Source organism: Haliotis rubra, unplaced genomic scaffold, assembly GCF_003918875.1.
Source record: "Haliotis rubra isolate DU_JTF1 unplaced genomic scaffold, ASM391887v1 Scf1627, whole genome shotgun sequence".
In the NCBI taxonomy this organism is placed as follows: domain Eukaryota; kingdom Metazoa; phylum Mollusca; class Gastropoda; order Lepetellida; family Haliotidae; genus Haliotis; species Haliotis rubra.
The window spans coordinates 22,529-47,395 of record NW_025765589.1 but is presented as its reverse complement, the minus strand read 5'-3'; the positions used below and the strand labels follow the sequence as shown (position 1 = coordinate 47,395).

Genomic DNA, 24,867 nt, shown 5'->3' with positions numbered 1-24,867 from the left:
GTAAATATTTCAGAACTTTCATCTATTCACACTGCGAGCTAATCCAAGAACGAATTGTTGGTGCATACATGAAATACGTGTGGAAGCGATCAACCGTACATCCAAACATGCCACATCTTGTTCACACCAATCAATTAGCGTTTTCAAAATACGCTTGAAAGAATTTCGTCTGGAAATGGATTTTTTAAAACTGAAAGCAAAATATTCGTGGATAATGAATGTGCTCATTCTTTGGAGAAGGCTTTACGGCCGCCATTCCCGTTTGATGCATAGATAAGCAGTAGCTGGCAGAAAGTGCATGGAGTTGTTTTCGCTACGTCGACCTGGCAGCTTGATTCATTGCAAGTTGACGCGGATGTAGTCGAACATGAAGTACACGTAGGGTACTAAATTCAACGAGTGATTGAGTGAGTGAGCTGAGTTTTACGCCGCACGCAGCAATATTCCAGCTTTATGGCGGCGGTCTGTAAATAATCGAGTCTGGACCAGACAATCGAGTGATCAACAGCATGAGCATCGATCTGCGCAATTGGGAACCGATGACATGTGTCAACCAAGTCAGCGAGCCTGACCGCCCCATCCCGTTAGTCGCACCTTATTAAATTCTAACGAAGAACATTCACGTCTTAGGCTTGTTCGCGGTTGGTTGGTTGTAGAGAGACACTTTAGAAACAGTATGTTGCTTGGTTTTGTTGTTTAGCGCCGCACTCAGCAATATTCCTGCCATATGGTGGCGGTTTGTAATCGATTCTGGACCAGACAATCCAGTGATCAACTTTATGAGCATCGATCTGCGCAATTGGGCACCGATGACATGTGTCAACCAAGTCAGCGAGCCTGACCGCACGATCCCGTTAGTCGCCTCTTACAACAAGCATAGGTTACAGAAGATCAATTCTAACACAGACCTTCACCGGTAGTCAGTAAGATTTAGTGAGTGCTATGCCGCCTTCTTAATCTAAATAGTATGGAACGAAGCTGAAATATACGAAATCTCTCAAATCAGAGGTCTGTGAGATATATTTGATCAATATGGAAAATTGGGAAAAACAATATAGCTGAACACGTTTATTTCATTGGGTGAATGAGTGAGTATATTTTTACGCCGCTTTTATCAATATTCCAGATAGTTAACACCAGAAATGTTCTTCACACATTGTACCCAAGTGGGGAATCGAACCCGGGTCTTCGGCCTGAAGAGCGAACGCTTTAAACATAAGGCTACCCCACCGCCCCCTTTGGTGAATGAGAGAAAAAAGTTACATTTTTCTCCATCACTGATGAGATAAACATGGTATTTGCCAAGAAAGTACCACGACCATCTGTGACCTTTCCACATTTCATCATCTCCCACTGCCCCTGGAGCGAGATACCGCACGTGTCTCGAGTACGGCATTGATCGATTCACGTAGACAAAAACACGCACCAGATGAAATAGAAAACGAAAACAAAATTTCAAGTATCAAATGGGTTTTTTAAAAAACATTTATTGTGACAGCGCGACTGTCCATCGGATCATACTGTAAGTCTACCCTCTGTAAGTTGATACAATATATTCAGTATCTACTCCCTGCGTCATGCAATTGACACGTCTCGATCGGGTTGTACTTACGACAAGGGCAACGTACACGTCAGTGATGTCAAAGGTTAAAATCCTATTATCATGGTCACAAACGGAGGCGGTTTTGTATATATGAGCTGATGACTGTTTTATTCGCTGCGAACAGGCGTAATACTCAAATACGCCGGATTCCATCTAGTGTAATATAAATGAATTATAAATAATTTTGAATCCCAGAACAAAATTGATTTAATGTGACGTAACGAAACAAAACCTAACTTCTAAAAATAATAGGCTTCAAGTTGGATCGATATTTGTAATCGGGATTTGTTTTATTGAAAGTGATATCTTTACCACTTGCTGTCGCTTCGATTAACCAGAGCTTGTGCTCAATGCATTCATGGAACAAATGCTGTGATTAATGACGTCTTTTTCGGACTCCTCTGTCGGTTGATGTGTTTAATCTAATCAAATTTTCTCTCAGTATCCATTTGTCTGAAAGTATTACCGCTTAAAACGGCATTATATCGTTTTTCAAATTTTCTTCAAATTGTTTCCTCGTTTGATTATAACCGGACGTGCACGGCGTGTTTATCGTCTTGTTGAGCTGAACATGAACCAACTATCACGTCTTTTATTTTTAAACCGACCCAACCGGTTTGTGTGCGTAATTAAACGCAGATGCACAGAGCCCGCATTTAAGAAATAACTTACAAAATTCTCGCCAAATATTCCATATGACAACACGCAAGCTGAGAGGCACACAAACACACACAAAACATGTCGACGATATACCAGCAAAATGTGACCCCAGCAAATGCTTGCCGGTAATTCTATAGCCTTCGTGGCTCGTTCCAGGTTTCACGAGCGTACTCCTATCACCGAGCTTACACTATGGTCTGTTTTATAATTTGATTGTTTGGCAAACTTCCATGTCAGCTCAGGCTTACATTCCTAGGATATTCCATGGTCATCGCGGTGAACGATTGCTTATATTTGTTTTAAGTGACCATTTAATGTTTAAAGGAGCCACGCCGCAATAATTTGATATCATGTTGCCTATACAATGAACTTTTGGGAGCACATGTGGCCCAGACCCAATCGTTGGGTTCGAATCCTGTTAAGTTTGTCAGCACCCAACCCGCGCTCGTGGTATCACTTGAGACGGAATTACTTTGACTTCAAATCGATAGTAAATTGTTAAAGCAAGCTGTTTAAAGATGTATCTTTTGTAACACAACCGCGTTATCGCATGATCGATTATCTCTTTTGTCAATATAGGATATGAGAGCTTATTCTTAGAATAGAACGATACAAAGAAATACCACCTTCTCTATCTGTACAACCACCGACGTGATAAATATTTCATCTGGTACGAAAACACAAAGCACTTCCCTAACAGCGAACAATGTCAGGTTCGTTAATGCCATTTATCAATCATTCATTAAGAAGCAAGGTGATGTATTTTTTACGTCCCATAAATATAACCCAAGGTTACATTACCTCCTCGTTCGAACTTGTGTGTGAACGAGAGTATTGAGGCGTGACGTCAGCTCGATTGTGGCCTACTGACCTAGATGTCTGCCGACACAAAGCTCACAACACATGCCAGAGTGTGAAAGTCATGCACGCCGCCCCTGTCTGTTATTATCATAAATCAGCGCTAAGCTGTCATTCGGAGTGAAATTGATTTGGTCACGTGATTACTCTGACAGCTGACCTTTCCACGTGTAATTGATGGCGGGCTCGCTCGGCAGCGTTCACAATTCTTCTGCGCGCTCGATTTGGTTAAACTGATTACCTTGTTTGTGACCGAATATTTTCTGATCTAATACCGGTCTTTTGAAACACCAGTAAGAAATTAGCAGTAATTGGATATCAATGAGCAACAAGAACGTCAGATGATATTGTTTCTGAATTGTTGTTTTTATTCGACCCCATCAGCGTATATTGAGGTTGGGAGATTATCTGGATCAGATCCACTGGCAGCTGAATTGTGCATTGTTTTAACCAACAAAATACATGTTCTGTGTGTCACAGCGTCGTTTACAAAAGGTGACAAAATGAAAATAAACTGATGACATAGCTAACTTGAATATGAATACCCGATCGTATCTGTGACTTTCTTCGAAAATCGGGTAATTGATTCCTAAGTTGCACCGCAATACCCAAAGGTCAAATTGGAAGGTTCCGCGTCAGGATTATCTCGTGATAATGGAACTCTCTTCGGGTCTCTTCGGCCTCCTACGTTACCGTTATAACACCAAGAGTGGGAATGAGTCTACAGAGGACACTGACCGATTTAAGTGAAACCCCACCGAACCCTCTGTTCAAAGCGGAACACGTGAACGGCTTTGGAAAGTGGACTCTTCGTGGTCAATAGAATGGAATTTTCGTGCTGATGTCGAGAAACGTGTACATAATGGTCAACATTGCTGTAGGATTTGTCCTTTGAGAGCCACGTGCACGTGTGAAACTAATGGGACATCATCTAAAATGAATTCACCCAAGATTTGTCTGAGATGAGATTAGCGGAGTGGATTTTGTTATCCGATGCCTACTGTTCTTCATATTGGCACGCTATCCTTGCTCTCTCTACTGTTAACACCCGTGAAGATCATGATTAAAATTGGCCTTCAGTAACCTATGCTTGTCGTAAGAGGCGACTAACGGGATCGGGTGGTCAGACCTGCTGACGTGGTTGACACATGTCATTGTATCCCAATTGCGTACATCGATGCTCATGATGTTGACAACAGAATCCAACAGCATCTCTCTAAGTAGACTAATGCTTAGACTCTGAATATATATAATTTCGAATAGTAACAAATAAAACCATTTAAATTGAAAAGGAGCCCCAGTGATATTGGAATTCAGAACCTGAGGAACCTAGACTTGTTTCATTAATGGCTTTAATTAGCATTGCAGGGAGGGAAACTATTCTGGTCCAAGGACTGTGACGTAGACTAGTATCTAAGCTACTCTGACATTCTACTTGTATTACTACCTTATTTCCATATAAGTAATTATAATTATCGCAGTAGGATCAATCCTATTTCTGGATCTACTACAAACAGAAAAGCTGATTAGCGTTGTACCGAAAAAACTCTATTCCCCAACAGATGGTAATCGGGTTGATCTCGGTCGTCGGCGCAGTTTCCGCTCACTCATGTGGGTCCACGTTGCAATTTTAATGAGAATATGGTATTTCATTTATTTTGGTAATAATGATAATGGTAGCTGAAATGGAACATTTTCATCTGCAGTTCATTTGAAATCCATAAGGCTTACATTTCACATATTTATCACATCCAACTCTAGCACAGGTGGAATGCCTATGCAAATGATTCATATTGAATATAACTTGGCTTGAATTCGTCCGAAGTTTCAAACACCTGCAAAGGTTGACTGGTGAGCTGTGATGACCGCCTACGAGTCATCATCATCATCATCATCATCATCATCATCATCATCATCCCCAGTCATTCATCACCACCACCACCATCATCATCATCATCATCATCATCTTCCCCAGTGACGATCTGGGTTGGGATATTCAGGGTATCCTGTCAGCTCTGATTTGAAAATACGTTTTCATATCTCAATTCTACCTCCGATTATGATCCCGTGAAGATCCGGGTTAGAGTTGGTCTTCAGCAACCCATGCCTTTCGTACGTGCGACTAACGGGATCGAGTGGTCAGGCTCTCTGACCTGGTTGACACATGTCATCGCATCCCAATTGTGTGAACCGATGCTCATGCTGTTGATCACTGGATGTGTAGTCCAGGCTAGATTATTTACTGACCGTCGCCATATAGCTGGAATATTGTTGAGTGCGGCGTTAAACAACAACAAAACAAAACCTGCGATTATGGACATAGTGTGATAGAACAATACTACCGCCATTGCATACTCCTAAACCCAGGTCAGCTTGACCTTTCTTCAGCTATGTTTATTAACATCCGTTTCCGAAGCAACGCAACTCGATCTTCGTCAATGTATGATATTTTTATTGGCTGATTTGAAGTGCTGTGAACTTTAAATGGTCATAGAAATTTTTAAATGTCATATATATTTTTTCGATCGCCCGTTCTCTTGCTGGTTGAGGCTGGATATTTTGTTATATATTTTAAAAATGTTTATTGCTTATAATATTTTGCAAACAACCCGGGTTAGAATTGATCTTTAGTGATCTATGTATGCTTTTCGAAAGAGGCGACTAACCGGAACGTGTGGTCAGGCACGCTGACTTGGTTGACACGTCATCGTATCCCAACTACGTAGATCGATGCTCATGCTGTTGATCACCGGACTGTCTGGTCCAGACATTATCATTTACAGACCGCTGCCATATAGCTGGAATATTGCTGACTGCGGCGTAAAACTAAACTCACTCGCTCAATCAATTTAATAAAACTACACGTATGCGTCGGATCCATCCTGGGCGTGGCAGCCGTGTAACTTATTTTGACCCTGAGTCCCAACCAAATACACAAGCTATTTAATCTTCTGACTGTTCTTCTCTGCTACTTGAGAACATGCACTTTTAATACAGTGTGAGTTGATTCGTTTTTGCCCGAGGACGGATTTGAAGGGTGGGCGTGTTGTGTGTGCACAAGGCGTTGTTGACGTCAGGAAACATTCCACCATTACCTGATTAGTTGGAAACACTTACACTGTTATAACAGCCAGTCTCTGAAATAAACATATTTTGCAGATAATAAAAGTTTTTAAATTAAAATCGTAAATACAATAAAAAGGAGCATAGATCCTTTATTCATTTTCAGAAACTGCGGTAATCTAGATTTGCAACACATTGTAGACTTGCATGGGCTGCATTGGGCATCTTTGTTTCAGAGTCTGTGTGCCAGACTATATAACACTGTACAACCAGAAATATGCTTCCTATCGCCGATTCATTCTGGCATTACGCAAATCGTTGATACCCGTGGAGGTCCGGGTTAGAATATTGATCCTCAGTAACCCCTGCTTGTCGCAGGAGGCGACAAACGGGATCGGGTGGTCAGGCTCGCTGACTTGGTTGACACATGTCATCGGTTCCCAATTGCGCCGATCGATGCTGATGATGTTGATCACTGAATTGTCTGGTCCAGACTCGATTATTTACAGACAGCCGCCATATAGCTGGAATATTGCTGAGTGCGGCGTAAAACTATACTCACTCACTCACAAATCGTTGATGCCTTTTGGAAACACCTTGAACGTATACTGTATTTAGTATCTCTGAAGAGCAGATCAGTATGTAGCCTTGCTCCAAGGCTGTACTGAATGCTAAGCCCATGGATGTATAGTAATTCTATCCTTTAAAGAGGCAAGTCTAAGGACCCAAGCCAGTTATTTATCATTTTGTAGAAATTATCATTTTAACTATTATTTATTACCTTAGAGACTCCTGCAAGCCTAATCAGTATTCTATGACGAAATACATTTTCACGATATTATCTTGATATTCTCTGCATCGCATTGACGTCGATCTGGAGATTCCTCGCATCACAACCTGAAAAAGAACGACAATAAATATTCGCATTTCTTTTCCTCAGACCAATTCACGATGCCGTTGAGAACGACCACCTGGAAATCGTCCGTCTTCTCCTGTCCTGTGGCGCCGACCCAAGCATCGCTACGTACGGCGGCAAAACCCCAATCAAGATATCTCACTCGCCCGCCATGACAACCCTGCTTAAAGGTTTGTGAACCCGTGTACATTCTGACCTTGACGAAACGTGTGTAACCTTTGACCTTCTTATGACGTCATAGGAAATTCATACGAAATCCGGTTTGCCGTTGTTTATTTTCCCCTTCAAAACGACCGCGTACCGGATTGCACCGAAACGCAACTGGCTCGTAAATATGAACGCGGACAATAGAGATAGCGTGTTGATAAAGAATGTCATAGTTGAATGCGTGCATAGCCCCAGGCTGTTTAATATTACATTAAACACTGATTGCAGGGCCGGATTAAAAAAAATGAAAAATTCCCACTTGAGTATTCTAAGGGGAATCACCATGCACGCTGACAACCCAGTTGTAATTAAGGGTGTTAAATAATCTCAAATGGAAAGTAAAATTAAACATCGGACATGCGATTAAGTTAGATATGAACATGCAGTTTTAAATTACGACCTCTGCAGCGCAAGTTTTGGACCTACCTATCAAAGATTCGAATTTGTCCATCTTTCACTGTAGGGGCTGTGGGGTAGTCCAGTGGATAAGGCGTTTGTTCGTCATGCCAACATTGTGGGTTGAATATGGCTAATATTGGCATACCCACTCACTCACTCACTCACTACTCACTCACTCACTTTGTTAACAACAGCGTTGAAGATAATATGACCAAGGAACGAGCTATAAAGAGCTTGTTTTGCGACACTGTGTCCGTTTGTCTGGAGGGTATGGGTCACTCGCCAGCTTGGGGTCATCAGTTAAGTCGCCAGAGACCTTCTTGTGATTAATTAGATACTGTGACCTATAGCCAAGAAGGATGGCGAGTCGCTAATCAGCTTTGGACCTCTCGCGAGATGGATCTGTTTACGACATAATCAATATATTGATCTGAAACAGGATGGGTGCATTTAGGTTCAACCAAGAATCCCCGATGCGTAAAACGTCGTACTATTTGTTGATGTAGTTGTGGCCGGGTCTCAGCAGGATATCAGATATCTCATATTGATATTTTTCATGCCCAAGTGCATTTCATTAATTCGATATCTGGACACAAAAAATTAACGTGAATGTATTTTGAATATGAATATATCGATTATGTTTCGGTTTGTTTTGTTTTTTTAAATTCTTCATAACGTAGTCATCGTTATCATCGAAAATTTAGAAAATGTACACAAATAGATCAATAATCTGGCACTGTATGACAAGAGGGCAAATATCCATAAATGTATGAAAAACATGTTGAAATGAACATTCAAACGACAAAGCCCTTTTCATACAAACGATGGATATCAGATAATGGTCTCTGATAATAATTAGGGCACAGATGTAAATAACAGAACCAGAATTACCATATGTTGCATGATGCTCTAATCTCAGCTGAAACGCAGGAAACAGATCTGGGCCTCCTTTCACAAAGCACTAAGGTGATCGTAAGTCACTAAGGTAACCTTAGTGCAATGTTAAAGAATGGGAGTTAAGGTTAACCTTAGTAAAGGTTGCTTCGTGAAAGGACCCCCAGGTAAGCACAGTCTAAAACTCACCGGCTTCAGATAGTTGGCTCAACCAAGAGCTCCCACTTGGGCGCATATAAAAGATTCAGTGTTTACCTAGAGTAGTAAACACTTGCACTACCTCAGGTATTTCTTTCACGAGAAGTTTGTATTTCTTAGCACAACAGAAATCCTGTTTAAAATCGGAATTAAATATACCTCACCAAGACTGAGGGTTTGAGTTTTTGCCTTTAGTGGGGTAACCCAGGGGTTGAGTGTTATCTGGCCAAACGCCTCGCATCGAGGTACAATTCATTGGTACAAACTGGTTCAGTGTGTGAAACCAACAATATTTGGTGTAACAGTATTTATTTCCCGAAAGACATGTAGTATACAATTAAGAATAATAAAAGCAAAAGAATACAATATGTATATCATGGGTCAGTTGATGAAATTGACACTGCTCACCTTCTTATTTTAAATGTTTGCTCACAACCGTTGGTATATTTATTGGTATATTACAGGGCAGTTAAAGAAATTGACACTTCTCACCACCATAACTAGATACAATCACTTACCAAACTCGAACATTCTTTATTGAACCATCGTATACATGTGTATTCCTTAATAGCTATTTTTAACGTGACACAAAATTTAGAAGATATCCGCTTATTAAGAACATGTCATGTTATATTCTATGGTCCTGGGCCTCCTTTCACAAAGTAACCTTTACGAAGGTTAACCTTAACTCCCATTCTTTAACATTGCACTAATGTTATGTTAGTGACTTATGATCACCTTATTGCTTTGTGAAAGGAGGCCCTGATCCACAAATCGTTCGTAGCGCTACGACATTCTTAAGCCTATACTATACTATAGGGTTACGACAGGTCGTAATTTTACGAGCGAGTTGTCGATAGGAACCATCATGTCATATATCATCGTCGCTAAGCAGCGAGATAAACATGTATTTTTAATTCAAGGCGTATTCTGTTTGTTATCTGTAAGTGTTGTTGCTAACTAATTGTCTTTTTATCACAGGATACTTTGGAGACATCAATGGATTTGACTCTGAGAACGAAGAAACGCCATGGGAATTTGCCGGGACGTCCATATCATGTGGTGAGTTGAATACCGCAAGCCACGCAATCTCGCTGTTGATCTGGGACCCGCTGTTCAAACCGGTCACGTAACCGCGACCCCCGTAACTCAGACCTCACAATAACCGTATCAGTAGGATCGCTTTGTGAAGCGGGACCACATAGTTAGCTGGTGTCATTTGCTTCCGTGATGAGATCTCTGCATGTTTAACGTGACAATGAATTACATGTTTCGTCATACGTCAGAGGTGGCGATGAGTGACAGGCTTAGAGTCACGTGACTTCCTTGAATAGTCCCAATTTGTCAACAAAGCTGTACATATATTTACAAAAAACAACATGTTTTTCCTGGTGTAATATCTCCATCACGAGCTTGTTTGAAGCAAAGATGAAAGCAGGTGTTTTAGGTGCAGCTAGACACCTGAATCTTTTTCGTACAACCGGAACGGCCATGGGGCTTCCGGAATTGAAAGTGATACCCACTGACTGTTTGCGTTGGAGCCGATTTAATATTAAGATGGGATGAATTTGTTAAGTGCGTTTTATCGTATCATGAAGACAGGGATTGAGTGGGTTGTTCCCGTTCATATCGCCCTCGTATACCTGCTTACGTCCCTTAGGCGTGACTGACTGACTGGGTATGGTTTTACGCCGCTTTTAGCAATCTTCCAGCAACATCACGGCGGGGGACACCAGAAATGGGCTTCACACATTGTGCCCATGTTGGGATTCGAACCCGGGCCTTCGGCGTGACGAGCGAACGCTTTAACCACTAGGCTACTCCACCGCAGGCATGACAGGACACGCTGACCAAACGTTCGAATGTTGATGGCGGCGGGGTAGCCTAGTTGTAATTCTTCGTCACGCCAAAGACCCGGGTTCGATCATCCACAATGTGTGAATCGCATTTCTGGTGACCCCACCGTGATATTGCTGAAATATGGCTCAAAGTGGCGTAGATCCATAAACGCTCACTCACTCACTCGAATCCGGGTTTGGGTCTGAATATTATCCTTGGTTTGTCTGCACCAGTAAGCTGTTGGTTTCACTCTCATGGATACCAATATTTGGGATTGACCCACCATGATATATACAGCTCCTGTTTTGATAGGGATATAGGGTTGAGTTGAGTTGAGTTGGACTTTACGTCACATCGGCATTATTCCAGCCATATAGTGACGAGAACAAGTCTGCATTAATATACATTGTCAGGACAGAGTCAAAATGAATTTTATTTCAAAAATATATCCATTACATTGTCATGTAAAACAGAAAAAGTCATAGCACTAAATTTACAGGCAGGCAATTTGTTAGTCACATTACACAGTTACAATTTATGATACAGATCAACTTCCCTCAGGTAGTTCACTATCAGATGAGCGCTCACGCGGGAGAACAGATCTTTCAGATTTGTTCCATCATAGCTCGTTGTAAATTTCTAAAATGTCCAGAATGATTGGGTGACTTGAAGTAACATTTAGAAGTGCTTGAAGGCAAGATAATGAATCTGTGAAAACGATGAAGTTTTTGGAATGATTCTGCTGTTTAATATAGGTCAAAGCTGAAAAGATAGCTTTGGCCTCGGCAGTGAAAATGGAACTGTTGTCGGGAATCCTAGAGGAGACAGTCTTAGATCCTATGACTGTAGCACTGGCAACTTGGCCCTCATCCTTGGATCCGTCTGTGAAAATGGATCTATGGGTGTCATACTTGGAACGTAGCTGGTTGTATTCCTGCTGGAACACCAAAGGATTTGTTTCGGACTTTTTGAGTTTAGTGAGGGTAAGATCGACCTGTGGTTTCACCATCTGCCAGGGTGGTGAAGACAGGAGTCGGTAAGGTGCTATGATATTGAGATCAATTTTAGCTGCAGATATGTGTGGTTGAATTCTGATTCCAAGTGGTGGAACCAGGCTTGGCAGTTTAGGAAACAAGTTTTCATAGAGAGGGTTGAAAACACAATTGTATGCTGGATTGGACTGCTTTGGACGTAATTTAGTGATATATTGCAGTGAAAGTTTAATGCGGCATTGTTCAAGGGAAGGTTCGTTAGCCTCTGCATATAGACTGTCTCCCGGAGAGGTCCTAAAAGCTCCCAGGCAGAGCCTCCCAGGCCTTGGTGGTGGATAGAATCTATTTTTTTCTAAATTGCTTTTGCAGGCTCCACCATAAACAATGGAGCCGTAGTCTAGTTTAGAGCGAACCAAAGATCTGTACAGATGAAGGAGGGTAGTCTGATCCCCACCCACTCTGTATTTTATCTGTGGTAAGAATGTCAGGTGACGATCGAATATGAGTCCCAGGAATTTGGCCTCTTCTACTACCTTGATGGGGAGTACCATCTAAAGATAGGTCTGGATCCTTGTGTAGTTTGCATTTACGACAAAAAGTGAATACAAATTGTTTTGGATTTGAAAACTTAAAGCCATTTTCATTGGCCCATATTTGGATTTTGTTAAGACAGAGTTGTAGCTGCCTTTATATTGCGTGCACGTTCTTACCACGACATGATATATTGAAATCGTCCACGAAAAGGGACCCATCAACACAGACGTTAGTGAGGCTGTTACTTTTGATGCTAAAAAGGGTGATAGACAAGATGCTGCCTTGAGGGACGCCCTGATCTTGGTGGAAATAAACAGACAATGTGGAATCTTGATAGGGATATAGGGGCGGTGGGGGTAGCATAGTGGTTAAAGTGTTCGCCTGTCACGCCAAAGACCCGGGTTCGATTCCCAACATGGGTACAATGTGTGGATCCCATTTCTGTTGTCCCCCGCCGTGATGATGCTGGAATATTGCTAACGCGGCGTAAAACTAAACTCACTCACTTGATAGGGATATATTTATTTTTCAACGCTACACAAAACCTATTCTCACAATATGTTCGGTATACATGCAAACAGAATGACTACCGTGTCTAATGTTGAGTCATACACAACATATTCCGTCACTCACAATAAAAAACAGACAACCAGAACAAAACACTTATATACACCACATTTCAGAAGTCAAATGTGTCTGACAGGTTACTCAGTATACAATTATATCACTGGAGACCGTAAGACGTCAATCACGAAATCCGTGAGGCCTCTTTATATATGATAATTTTAAAGCCATGTCTATTAACGTAAGAATCAATGAGCACGATTTGTAAAACACGCATGCATTATTCAATTTTAAAATATCGAATTTCAAACCCAAAACGTTGCCGTTCACACAGCGGAGTATCTGTAAACACCGCACGAAGAACAAAAGGAGATGTTGTTATAGTGAGACCAATCCTCAGTTTAACGTGCTGTGGGAAACTCCCAGGAATACCACGTGCTATTGTCTCCTTCCCATTCCACAATCATCTGCGCCACGCTCAGACGAGACGAGCAACACGTGCTGCTCGTGCTTGTAGCAACGCATGCGCAGCACGTGTTCGTTTTTCGTCATTACTGACGTGTCTGCCGCTAGTCAAATGTAGGCAAAGAACCCCAGACTAATTAACATATAGGACATTATCTGTCGATCTGCCAATTATAATAATCGCTGTTAATATGAAAATGAACCGACTGTTTAAGGGCGGCGGCCATTTTGGATTTTATAACAAACAAGTTTTGCTTTTCCGCACGTGCGACAAATATATATTTGTTGTTTACTCATAAGCACATTTTTAAAGTACTATTTATATCATCCATGTTGAGTAAACTAAATAGTTAAAATTTTAATTTTGCTGTTTCGTAATGTGTTAGGGATAAGTGCATGTGAACTACCTGCGCAGTAAGCCTCTTTAGCTTTTTAGCGGAGAATGGATTGTCCGCCAACTCAAGCATGACGACAAGGTGAACATTACAACGAGGAAATGTCATTTTCACGCAGGGTTTATGTGAAACCCAGCCCATAGCTTTCACACGATTAAACATTAATTTTGACACTTCATACTTCAAAGTAGCTTACCATTTCATTCTATAAAGACGAAGACAGATATAGTCTCTGAATGAAATATTTTACGATCTTTTGGGCACGGTTTTCTTTTAAGTGAGTGAGTGAGTTTAATTGTATGCCGCACTTAGCAATATTCCAGCTTTATGACGGCGGACTGTAAATAATCGAGTCTGGACCAGACAATCCAGTGATCAGTGTAGCTGGAATATTGCTGAGCAAGGCGTTAAACAACAAACAAAGAATCAAATCTGTCCAACGATAATCTTCAGACGTAGTTGTTCAAACGTCGTAATTGATTTCTTATCAGGGTTATACTCTGAACACTTTCGTTAACGGAATTACTGGAAGGCGAATTATCACGTTCCGGTTATTGTTCCGGTTTTGGTTTCCAGGATCGGTTCTGTAAAGCAATTTAAAGGTGACGCAACGCAATTTCAAAGGTGAGAACCAGTCTATATAAAAGTTATTTGGTACATGTAGCACAGCCCGTTCTCTATTCGAAGAACCTATTTAGGGCTTCACATTACACACTAAAAAGAAAAATAGTATAATTTCCTTTTGTTATATTCCGTTTTTGAGCTTGTCGAAAACCATAAGTGGGTGAAAATAGTTTTAGAATTCACTTGCCCAAAATTTGAATGTGGAAATTAAACAAAAGATTAGAAAAAGGTAACATGCCATTATTTATCAGGCCATAATCTAGCATGATTTAAAAGTGTATTATAACTTAACAAGTCGGAAAGTGTGATATATTTAATTAATCACCCCATGAAAATTCACTAGCCAGTCGGGCCAGTGTCTGTGGAGATTTACTGGCCCGACTGGATCTTTACTAGCCACGGGTAGAAACATTACAGCGGTGTCACGACGGCAACGGAACCGAACCTTTCTCTCTGTCTGAGAAACCAGAGCTTTAACCACTAGGCTACGTTACCGCCACTCAAACAAATGCGAGTGAAGACAGCATCAATGCCCGACTATAACGCGCCCTCAACGGAATAGGGACGTTTATCAGATCACAATCGTTTTAATGCAGATTTAGTTTGCTAATATGTTTTTGTAGTTCTGACAAAACCTATTTGATAGGAAGAAAGTGATGCCGATGTTGCTCGGCAACGGTCTCGCGTTACCAACCACGCGCACTTAGTAAATGCCGTGTTATGTTTATGTGTGAAAGGAGGACAACTTTATAAACAGGTAGGCCTTGATGACTCATGACATCTCTCTGCTGTGATAAGGTTAAACGTAGGATTTCGAAACGATACGTCAGGCATACGTGAGTCAGCGAAATGAAATGACAAAAGATATTTTGAGTTAAGTGTTTCACGAGTGAGGTAGCGTGAACTGAACGCTGTTCACAGTTGCAGAAAAGGCGTCATAGCTGTATGCCATTTATGTATGTAGTGACGTCATTCTGGCGAAAATACGCGAGTAGGCGTCCTCATGGGTACAGGGAATTCAATATCATGGAGTGAGTGAATGATGTTTTCTGCCGTATTTTTAAATGTTTATTATAACAGTTCATTAAAAAACAAGGAAGTAAGTTGTCAATGACTGGTAACGACCTATGTTGTCTGGTTTGACGTTAGACATCGTAGACACCCGGCACTCATTTATTGTCAGCTCTGCGGGGACAACGCGACGTATGGCAAGCCATGTTCACATTTATTAAGAAATGCTGGTATATTAAATTGTTTTAAAGATATCTTTAATAACACTGAGACATGATATTGAACTGAATTGATGCTATCTTAAATTGAATTGAAGATATCTTGAAATGGTTTAAAGATGTCTCGAAAGAAATAAAATAGATATCTTCAATAACATTCATGATATCGCGAAATGAATTAAGGATATGACGAAGCATATTGTTGATATCTTGACAAGAATTGCTCATATCTTGAATTGTATTGGATATATCTTGAAATGAATTAACGATATCTCCAATAGAGATTATGCGTTGAGAAATGATAGGTATCTTAAATTCATTTAAAGATCTCTTGAATTGAAGATATCTTGAATTGAATTTGAGATATCTTGATATCTTGATAAATTAAATATTTAATAGAAATATGTTTGCCGTTCTTTCTTGTTACTTGTACTGTAGATATAAATAACTGATTTAAAGATATTTTCAAAATTAGTACGGATATCTTTAATTTGATTTTAGATATTTGGATCCGCCAGAACTGAAGATATTTATCATTGAAATTAAAGATATGTATAATTGAATTAAATATATCTCTCAATGATTTAAAGATAAGTGTAATGCGTTTGTGGATATGAATAAATTATTTCAAGATATCCTGAACTGAATTGAAGATATCTTGATTTAATTTCTAATACACTTATGTACACTATGATTGTAATTGTTTTATTCATATTTGAAGCACATTTAAACACAATACGAAATTTGATCTTGACATTTGGATATCAGAAATTAAAGATATCTTCAATTATTTACAGATAGCTTTCAAACAATATTGATATCTTCAAATTGAATACGGATATCTTTAAAGCAATTGAAGAAATCTTTAATTTCATGTTAAATGTGAAAACGGCATGCCGGCACCGTGATATTGCTGGATTATTGCTAAAGGCGGCATAAAATCATACTCACTCACTCACCGAGGTCGTGGGTGGTGTACATGAAGTACTAGCCCCGCACAGACAAATATTAGGGGCAGATACACTGCTCAGACACCGAGCCAACCATTCCTTTTTTATCCTCTTAAAGCAGAGTTGGGGCGATGTGGTAGCTTAGTGGATAAAGCCTTTACTCGTCACGCCGAAGACCCGGGTTCGATTCCCCAATAGGTACAATGTGTAAAGACCGTTTCTGTTGTCCTCCGCCGTGATATTGCTTGAATATTGCTAAAAGCGGCGTAAAACCTTACTAACTCACTCACCTAAGGCAGACTACCAGGAAGGAGAACAACAAAGACAGCATTTAACCTCATTTAGTCCGACGCGGCTGAAAGATCAGACCACAACCGTCCACTTCCCGGGCAGTGTACCATACAACATATTCAAGATCTTACCGAATCGATTCTAGATGTGATTACGTGAATAATTACATTGGTGTCATTTGATTACATCTGCAAGTATCAGTTTTGTGGTCGGCCATCAAAGCGAAATGAGCATGCTAATATGAATTATATCTCTGACGAATAAGAATATATATTCCCCTGGGGAATTAATGTCTGCTGCGAAGCTCCTCTGTTTGCTAATGACAGAGTTGTGAGTTATTTATGCACGATCGTTCCATTTCCCAGTCATGTTGCGAAGCCATAAGGTGTTTATGCCCAAACGTCAAATAAAAGTCTCCGTTTTAGCTTGTCAATTTCTTTAGCGGCAAGAACCCATCACACGTGCTGCCGTGACGTCATTTGGCTGTTTGCCAATTTTTGTGATTGATTGCTTTGCGTTATGTCAAGTTGCCCCAGTGAGCTGGAGAAGACAAGTTTAGATCACTGAAATAGCTTTTTCGTCGTAGCTCCTGGCTCATCGGGAAAAAAAAAAGGTTTTTTCATTTATTAGTCCTGTCGTAGATTTACAGCGGATACAAATCTTTAAGAAACATTTTATAAATATATTTTTATCGTAATCATTTTGAAAAAAAATCTTTTAAGGAATTAGATTTATTTGATTGGCAGCGTAAAATAATTGGCTTGTAAGTGGAATGAGTGAGTGAGTAAAGTTTAGTTTTACGCCGAACTCAGCTGTATTCCAGCTATATGCCGACGGTCTGCAACAATGATGCAGCGACCTTTAAGCCGGTATAAATGAGGAATATCTCATTCATATTTCCGAGGAAGCTGAAGCCTAAGAGTTAATGTATACAGAGCGCAGGTGAACGAGTAGACGATATTCAGCAAGATAAAAACTCTTTCCCACGTTTGCATAATGCAGCCGTGCATGAAATGGCAGCATTTCACACTGAACCGAATCAACTTCTGCTGGTCGGCAGATAAACGGGACCGATATTGTCATGCACCGTAAATAGCACGCCGCGAAATACCGACATACTCATCTCCGAAAACCTCTCGCATCTTGGCACGGAAGTAGCCGTCTCCGAGATACGCTTGCTAGACCGACTGAGTCAACACATCCCTCAAACATTAGCAAACCCGCTCCGCAGGGAAAGGCAAACGACCTATTTCGACCATCATGTACTAAATATACACCGCGTCTGAAATTGGCAATTCTTTGTTGGGCCGACTGCCGCTGATAATCTTGATTCTCCATGTTTCAGATGCTGCACAGGGCAAGGGGTTTGATATTTTTGCTGACGTGCCCTCTGACCCGGAAGACGAGACGGATGACCTCTTTGACGTAGAGATGACGTCAGCGATCCGAACTTATGACCTCCACCTTGAAAGCGCAGACAGGTGCGTTGTTTACGCAGATACGTGATGCTTGTCTGTCAGCTTTTCTCGGATGACGTTTGGCACTGACTGCTGATGAAGACATTTAAATCATCATGTTTCGCACCATTGTCACGAATTGCGTGTAGATGTGGAAAGCGTATTTGTTTATAACGCAGCTGTCATAAATAGTAGGCTAAATTTGGACGAAGGTACATATATACTCATAGGAACGAATAAGGGAACACATGAAAGTATAAGTGTTCCTATATTCTTTTCCAGGTTTCTTCACAAGTACACACCGTGGGGGTGCTGGGGGTAGCCTAGTGGTTAAAGCGTTAGCTGGTCACGCTGAAAACCTGGGTTCGATTCCCCACATGGGCACAATGTCTTTCTTTCCATTTCTTGTGTTCCCCGCCGTGATGTTGCTGGAATATTGCTTAAAGCGGCGTAAAACCAAACTCACTCACTCACTCACAAGGTATGTATTGCAGTGTGAGTGAAATTCTAGAAATACGTAAAGGAACGCTTGTAATTTCATGTGTTCTTTTATTCGTTTCTTTGAGTATATATATGGACCATGGTCAGTTGGACGAGCGGAAGTTGTTCATATAGAAATGGCAATAATCGTACCAGTTTATTTGTTTGGTTTGTGACACGTCACATTTAGCAATATTCTAGCTATACCTCGGCTTTATGTAAGTAAATTATGAATCGGTCCGTGGACTGAAAATCACAGTCTGTCTCACAGTGCCTGCACCGCATTATTTTCCCTACTGCCCAGACCTTCCTGCAATTCTAAAGCCCTAAATGAAGCAAGTCTAGATTTCGTCAGGCTCAGGAATAGCCAGTTTCACTGAGTCTCCTTTTCAAATAAACAATAATTGTTTGTCTATGTCAAAATTATTATATATTCAGAGACTAAGTGTTATGGGTGTTGACTTGATGCTCGGTGACTGTTGTTGCAAGTCCCGACAGATGCTCATGATGTCGATCATTGGTTTATCCGATCCAATCAGTACTGTTTATGGACAGCCGTTAAATGAGCGACATAATCAAAGGATAAAAAATGTAGTAGATGCAACTGTAGCATAAACACGAGTAACTATGCTACAGAAATAGCAGCACCAGCTGTAGTGTTTGGAGAAATTTAGGGTAATGTTGTGTAAGAGAATGAGACAAATATTGATTTGTGGTAGTTTCGTTAGGAGAGTGAGTCAGACTTGACATTTTCACAGCTTTGTTCAGTCACATGTTTGCGTGTGTCAGCTTGTATGGACTAATAGTGCTTTAGTGCAGCGAAAGTAGAAGTACATGCTCACGTAGCAGTAGTTTGTTTGTTTGTTTGTTTTTTAAACGCCGCACTCAGCAATATTCCAGCTTTATGGCAGCGGTCTGTAAATAATCGAGCCTGGACCAGACAATCCAGTGATTGACATCATGAGCATCGATCTACGCAATTTGGATACGATGACATCTGTAAACCACTATTTGTCACCCGACCCCGTTAGTCGCCTCTTCCGACAAGCATTCGAGATCAATTCTGACCCGTATCTTCAGGGTTTGGTCGATGTAGCAGTTGTAGTAGTAGTGAGTGAGTGAGTTTAGTTTTACGCCGCACTCAGCAATATTCCAGCTGTAAGGCTGTGGTCTGTATACAATCGAGTCTGGACCAGACAATCCAGTGATCAACAGCATGAGCATCAATGTACGCGTTTGGGATCCGATGACATGTGTCAGCCAAGTCAGCGATTCTGACCTCCCGATCCCGTTAGTCGCCTCTCACGACAATCATGGGTTACTAAAGATCAATTCTAACCCGGATCTTCACGGGCCGTAGTCGTAGTCGTAGTAGTAGTAGTAGTAGTAGTAGCTGTACGGAAGGCAACTCATGAAGGAGGATTACGGATGTCAGCATTGGCTCTAGTATCTGAAACAGATGTGTTAACGTGATTGTGTTTTTGCAGCATTTGGTAAAACATATTTCTTCTGACTAACGAAGACAGCACGTGCAGTTGCAAATTTAGAAACTAGTTACAGAAGCCGTTACGGCTTCTTCGCACCATCCTCGACATGATGATCTCCATCTCAGATCGTATATAAATATTCATTATTACTGAACTGTCTGTTTTCTGGCTTGTTGCGGAAAAGAATACTTTTCTTGCGAATCCAATATGACTTTTTCTGGTTTGTTTTGACAAATGGGGTTCTATTTTCAGACTGGACCGATATGTGTGTGTTCGAGACGCCATGGCCGACTTCCGTATGTCCAAGGACGACATGAAGAAGATATGCGGGAACAAGATTCAGCTCCACAAAATATCAGCTGGAGCGCTGTGTAAATCAACAGAACACAACGTGCTGACCTTTTGTCACCAGAACGTGTCACCAGTTGAACTAATGAACTTCCGAGATTACAACACACTGGAGCCAAAAATGATCGAGCATTTAAAGAAGTCCGAAGATAGCACAAAAGCCAAAAAAGCCAAACCGAAAAAGAGGCCATCGACTCCGTCTAAAAAGTCGCGGAAAACCAAACAGTTAGTCGAATCTTCCGATAACGAGAGCGATGCGACGATAGAGTTCGGCAGTCCTTTCAACAGCGACGACGAGAGCGTAGATTACATGGATTTGTATTCATTCAACGAGTTTGAACCCGAAACCACAAACACTGAACAGAAGAAGCCGTTGAAATTCACACCGAAACAGGAGTTATGTGTTCAGTTGAAGAAGGAAACCTTTCCCCGAGTAGAGGCTCCTAAGGCTAGACGGAAATCGACGGAGAACACGAAAACCGAAAAGCACGAACAAAACAGTGTCGGAAAACCGGAAGTGCGTCATCCCTCTAAACCTTCTCTGAGTCATTCGTCCAAGTCGGATTCCAACGTTTTGTTCAAGACAAAACTAACTAATACATCGAAATCGAAAAGTGACCCAAGCCAATTCAGTGGGAAAAGTCTACACTCATCTAAAATGCGAATACGTGAAAATACGTCCATTGACGCGACGAAAGCTTCCATGAAGGCTCAAAGTGAACACATATATTCGTTTGACGAACATGACAATATGTTGTCAGCCGGAGAGGACACAGAGATTAGTTTTCCTCGCATTGACCGCCTATTCTCTGAAAGGGGAGATAAACACGGCCTCCGTAAAGAACGTAGTGTAGACTGCAAGAAAGGCCTGGAAAAATCATTCAGGACTATTATGAGCAATTCCAAAGAGGACCACTTCCGTTTCAAAATTGGGACAATCTCGCAAGACTCTCACGAGAACCCGCGTGGTTTTCTCACCGGAAGTGACACGCCCGACACGCTACAAGGGCCCCACAACTTTAAAAACGTGAGATCGCAAGCAGCGATGTGATTAAGCATTTAGGAACACAAGCACAATTGCCCGTTTGAATATAATTGCATTTCAAGACCATTTCAGCCGAATTGATCATTCCCTTGTCGCGGAATCAATACATTTCTGGTCGCCATGGATACAGCCGCCGTCCCAGCGTTTTGCGATGGCGACTGCCAAAGAGGATATTAATACCGGCGCTCGGTGATCGACGAGTAATAAATGAAATAGATGCTTTTAATCGATATGTTGGCATTCGATATTGTTTGCTCTTGACAAGTGATTGACAGCAATATGTGATCATTGTTCCGCTTGTGAATAGCCGCCAAATGGATATATATATATATAACTGTGAAATTGAACATCTTGTGATCTCATGATGGTATTACCTACAGTGTGTGAAAGAAACTTAAGCAGTGTCACGTGACTATCCCCCAGCATCTGTATTGATCGTGTGGTATATTCATTCCTGTTGTGTTGAAAGCTTTCGAAGCGAATGTCTCTGTAGTTCGTTAACAACGATTCGTAGTTTATCCTCTGTTTCTGTCAAATAAGAATTACAATTGAGTTTTGAAAAAAAAAATATACATCTTGTTGCTGATTGTAAGAAAGGGTCAATTGTGATTTGATATGTCAAATATATTGAAGTATTATGATTGTTGAATTCTGTCATATGATGCATAGAATCGTGTACATTTCAGTTGTTAATTTCACATTTGAAATATAGATCTCTTCACACTTGCCCCATTGGGGCGCTGTGGATAATCGTGTTGTTTTGATAACTTTTTATTGACTCTGTTATATTAAATGGCATAATGTTCATGACATAATTGTTGAGACTTTCAAGATGGTCGTTCTGAGGACGCCTGCCATTTTCATAAACGTTTTGGCCGACGTACATTTATAAATGACGTTATGAACGAAGTCGAAACGTTACGCAACCAAATGCACTGTGTTCAGTTTAACATTCAGGGTTTATCGGCGTATTCATTGTAATCAGTACAACAGAAAAAAATGTTTTCGTATGTCTAACTTATTTCATTTAGAGTTCAACGTGAACCTTGTTTTATCTTGTTACGATTTATTTCACGTTTGTTAATATTGTGCTAAAGAAGTCTGAGTTACCTCCCTTGTTTGGGCGTCAGCTGCTGTGTAGTTAATACTGAAGGGAGTATTCTTAATACGTGAGTTGATTTACTTTTCAAGAATTCATTCCAAACATATTGTCTTCTGATAAGAATCAATTTGTGATGAGGGCATTTATAGCTGTCAATCAGAACGTCGTTTTCGTCAACGCACTGTGTGGAGCTTGGTGTTGTATCTTATTATGACCCTGCACTGTTCGGAGTTTGTCAGTTTGAAAACTATATATGGACGGATGCTACGACGCAATACGTTCTGGTTGATCAACGAATGAGAAAAAAAGAATTAGTTTTAGCTAGTGCCGTCCATTTTGTTTGTTTTACGTGCTCATATGCGATATTATATTCTGAATGGTAAACCTGTTTGGATATGTGTTCGATGTCATGTTATAAAGTGTTAAGTATGGCAGTGAAAATAAACCGATTTGTTCTTACGCTTCTGTGCGTGTCTTGTCAACAAAGAGAGGACTTATGACTTCCTCAAATTACCAAAAAGAGTCAGTGAAGTTTTACGCCGCTTTTAGAAATATTCCAGCAATATCACGGCGGGGCACACCAGAAAAGGGCTCTACACATTATACCCATGCAGGGAATCGAATGCAGGTCTTCGGCGTGACGAGCTAGCACTTTAACCACTAGGCTACCCCACCGCCCGTCCATGAAGACCTTGTATCTCATGAACACTTGATGTTTTTTAAACGAAATATATGTCGTAAGACTGACTGACTGAGTTTGGTTTTACGCCGCTTTAAGCAAAATTCCAGCAATATCACGGCGGGGGACACCAGAAATGGGCTTCACTCATTGTACCCATGTGGGTATGTCGAAAGAGGAGACGTTAGTTGAATATGATTTTATGCCGCTTTTAGCAATGCTCCAGCAATTTTACGGCCGTGGGATACCAGAAATCGGCTTCACACATTGTACCCATGTCGGGAATCGAACCCGGGTATTTGGCGTGGAGAGCAAACCTTTTGAAGCAACAGGCTAACCCATCGCACCAAGCGAATATTGTTTTATGCCGGTTTGGCAATGTCCCTGGTATTATAGGCATGTTACAACGTGGGGAATCAGCTCTGTGACCTAACGATTGAACGCTGCAACAAAAAGATACCCAAACGACGGAACAAGATGGATATTTAAAATTGATTTCAAGATTATATCTATTATTACATCTTGTACGATTGTGGCGAAACTGAAATAATTTAGCCATATGTATAATTTTTACGACATAGTACTTATACACGGCCGAAAGCAATTCTGTCATGTCATAAAGGGACGTCATTTTACGTCAACGCTACATGCTAATCATTACAAAATATTGATGAAAAATATTTGAATGAATCACTGAAATAAACTATGATGACTAAAGATAAGCATGTCTTCATCTACTGCTAGTTTCTGCAGGGGAGAATAGAAGACGTGCTGTAGATTATCCCTTGTTTCTGTGACAGTTTTCATGAAAAGTGTTAGTTTGTTGTTGATTAACGCCACCCACATACAATAACACTACGTCGCATACCGAACCGCCAAGTCATTAGATATACTGCTCAAAAGAATTTAAGGACAACACGAGTTTACCATATGGTTATAATTTATCTCGCATGTCACGTCAGGTTAAGTATGGTAATATGAAAGAATTGGACGACCCTTAACTACTTTGAGTGGTATAGGCTTTTCAAAGGCGTCTGTTCTTGCAAATAAATGCAGTTTTATCATCGTGTTAAAAAACTTATCCTATTTTGTTTTTGTTCACGAACTGCAGCACGTACACAGAGATAAGATATCACTATCACTTTTACGAGTAGTTGACGTAACGACATTTGGCCCAAGTAAAAGGTCACATCAAGCTACCCGGATACGAGATAAAGATTGAGGTCATCATGACCTTGTTCAGAAATGAACGACTATTTAATATTTTAGTCTTTGAGTTAGGTGGCCTGGGGTATTTGGCAAAGACGGAATGTGATTTCGGGATGTTGTTCCAAATAGTATATCTATTCAAAACACGTAAAAGTTTGATTGTTTATTTTTTGTTGTTCGCCGCCCTCAGCACTATTTCAATCATATGATCTCTATATATAATCGTGTCTTCACCAGACAATCCTGTGACTGACATCATGAGCATGCATGCATACGATGACATGCATCAAACTGATTTAAGTGAGCAAGTTAGTTTGACTAAATGTCTAATTTATTGTGGTACTAATGAACTTAATTTTGATTGTTGTTTAACGACAAT

At 40.7% G+C, this 24,867-nt stretch overlaps 1 protein-coding gene across 7 annotated transcripts in view; it reads left to right on the top strand.

Annotated features, from left to right (window-relative positions):
- Positions 1-23,059, top strand: part of LOC124271708 — an 86,869-nt gene extending 63,810 nt beyond the window's left edge. For all 7 annotated transcript variants that reach the window (XM_046706874.1, XM_046706868.1, XM_046706872.1 and 4 more), the window contains 4 exons: positions 7,125-7,270; positions 9,780-9,860; positions 18,027-18,162; positions 20,358-23,059. In XM_046706874.1, coding sequence (XP_046562830.1) covers positions 7,125-7,270; positions 9,780-9,860; positions 18,027-18,162; positions 20,358-21,504 — 1,510 coding nt within the window. In that variant the 3' untranslated portion in view covers positions 21,505-23,059. The remainder of the gene's footprint in view (positions 1-7,124; positions 7,271-9,779; positions 9,861-18,026; positions 18,163-20,357) is intronic.
- The last annotated feature ends 1,808 nt before the right edge of the window (positions 23,060-24,867 follow it).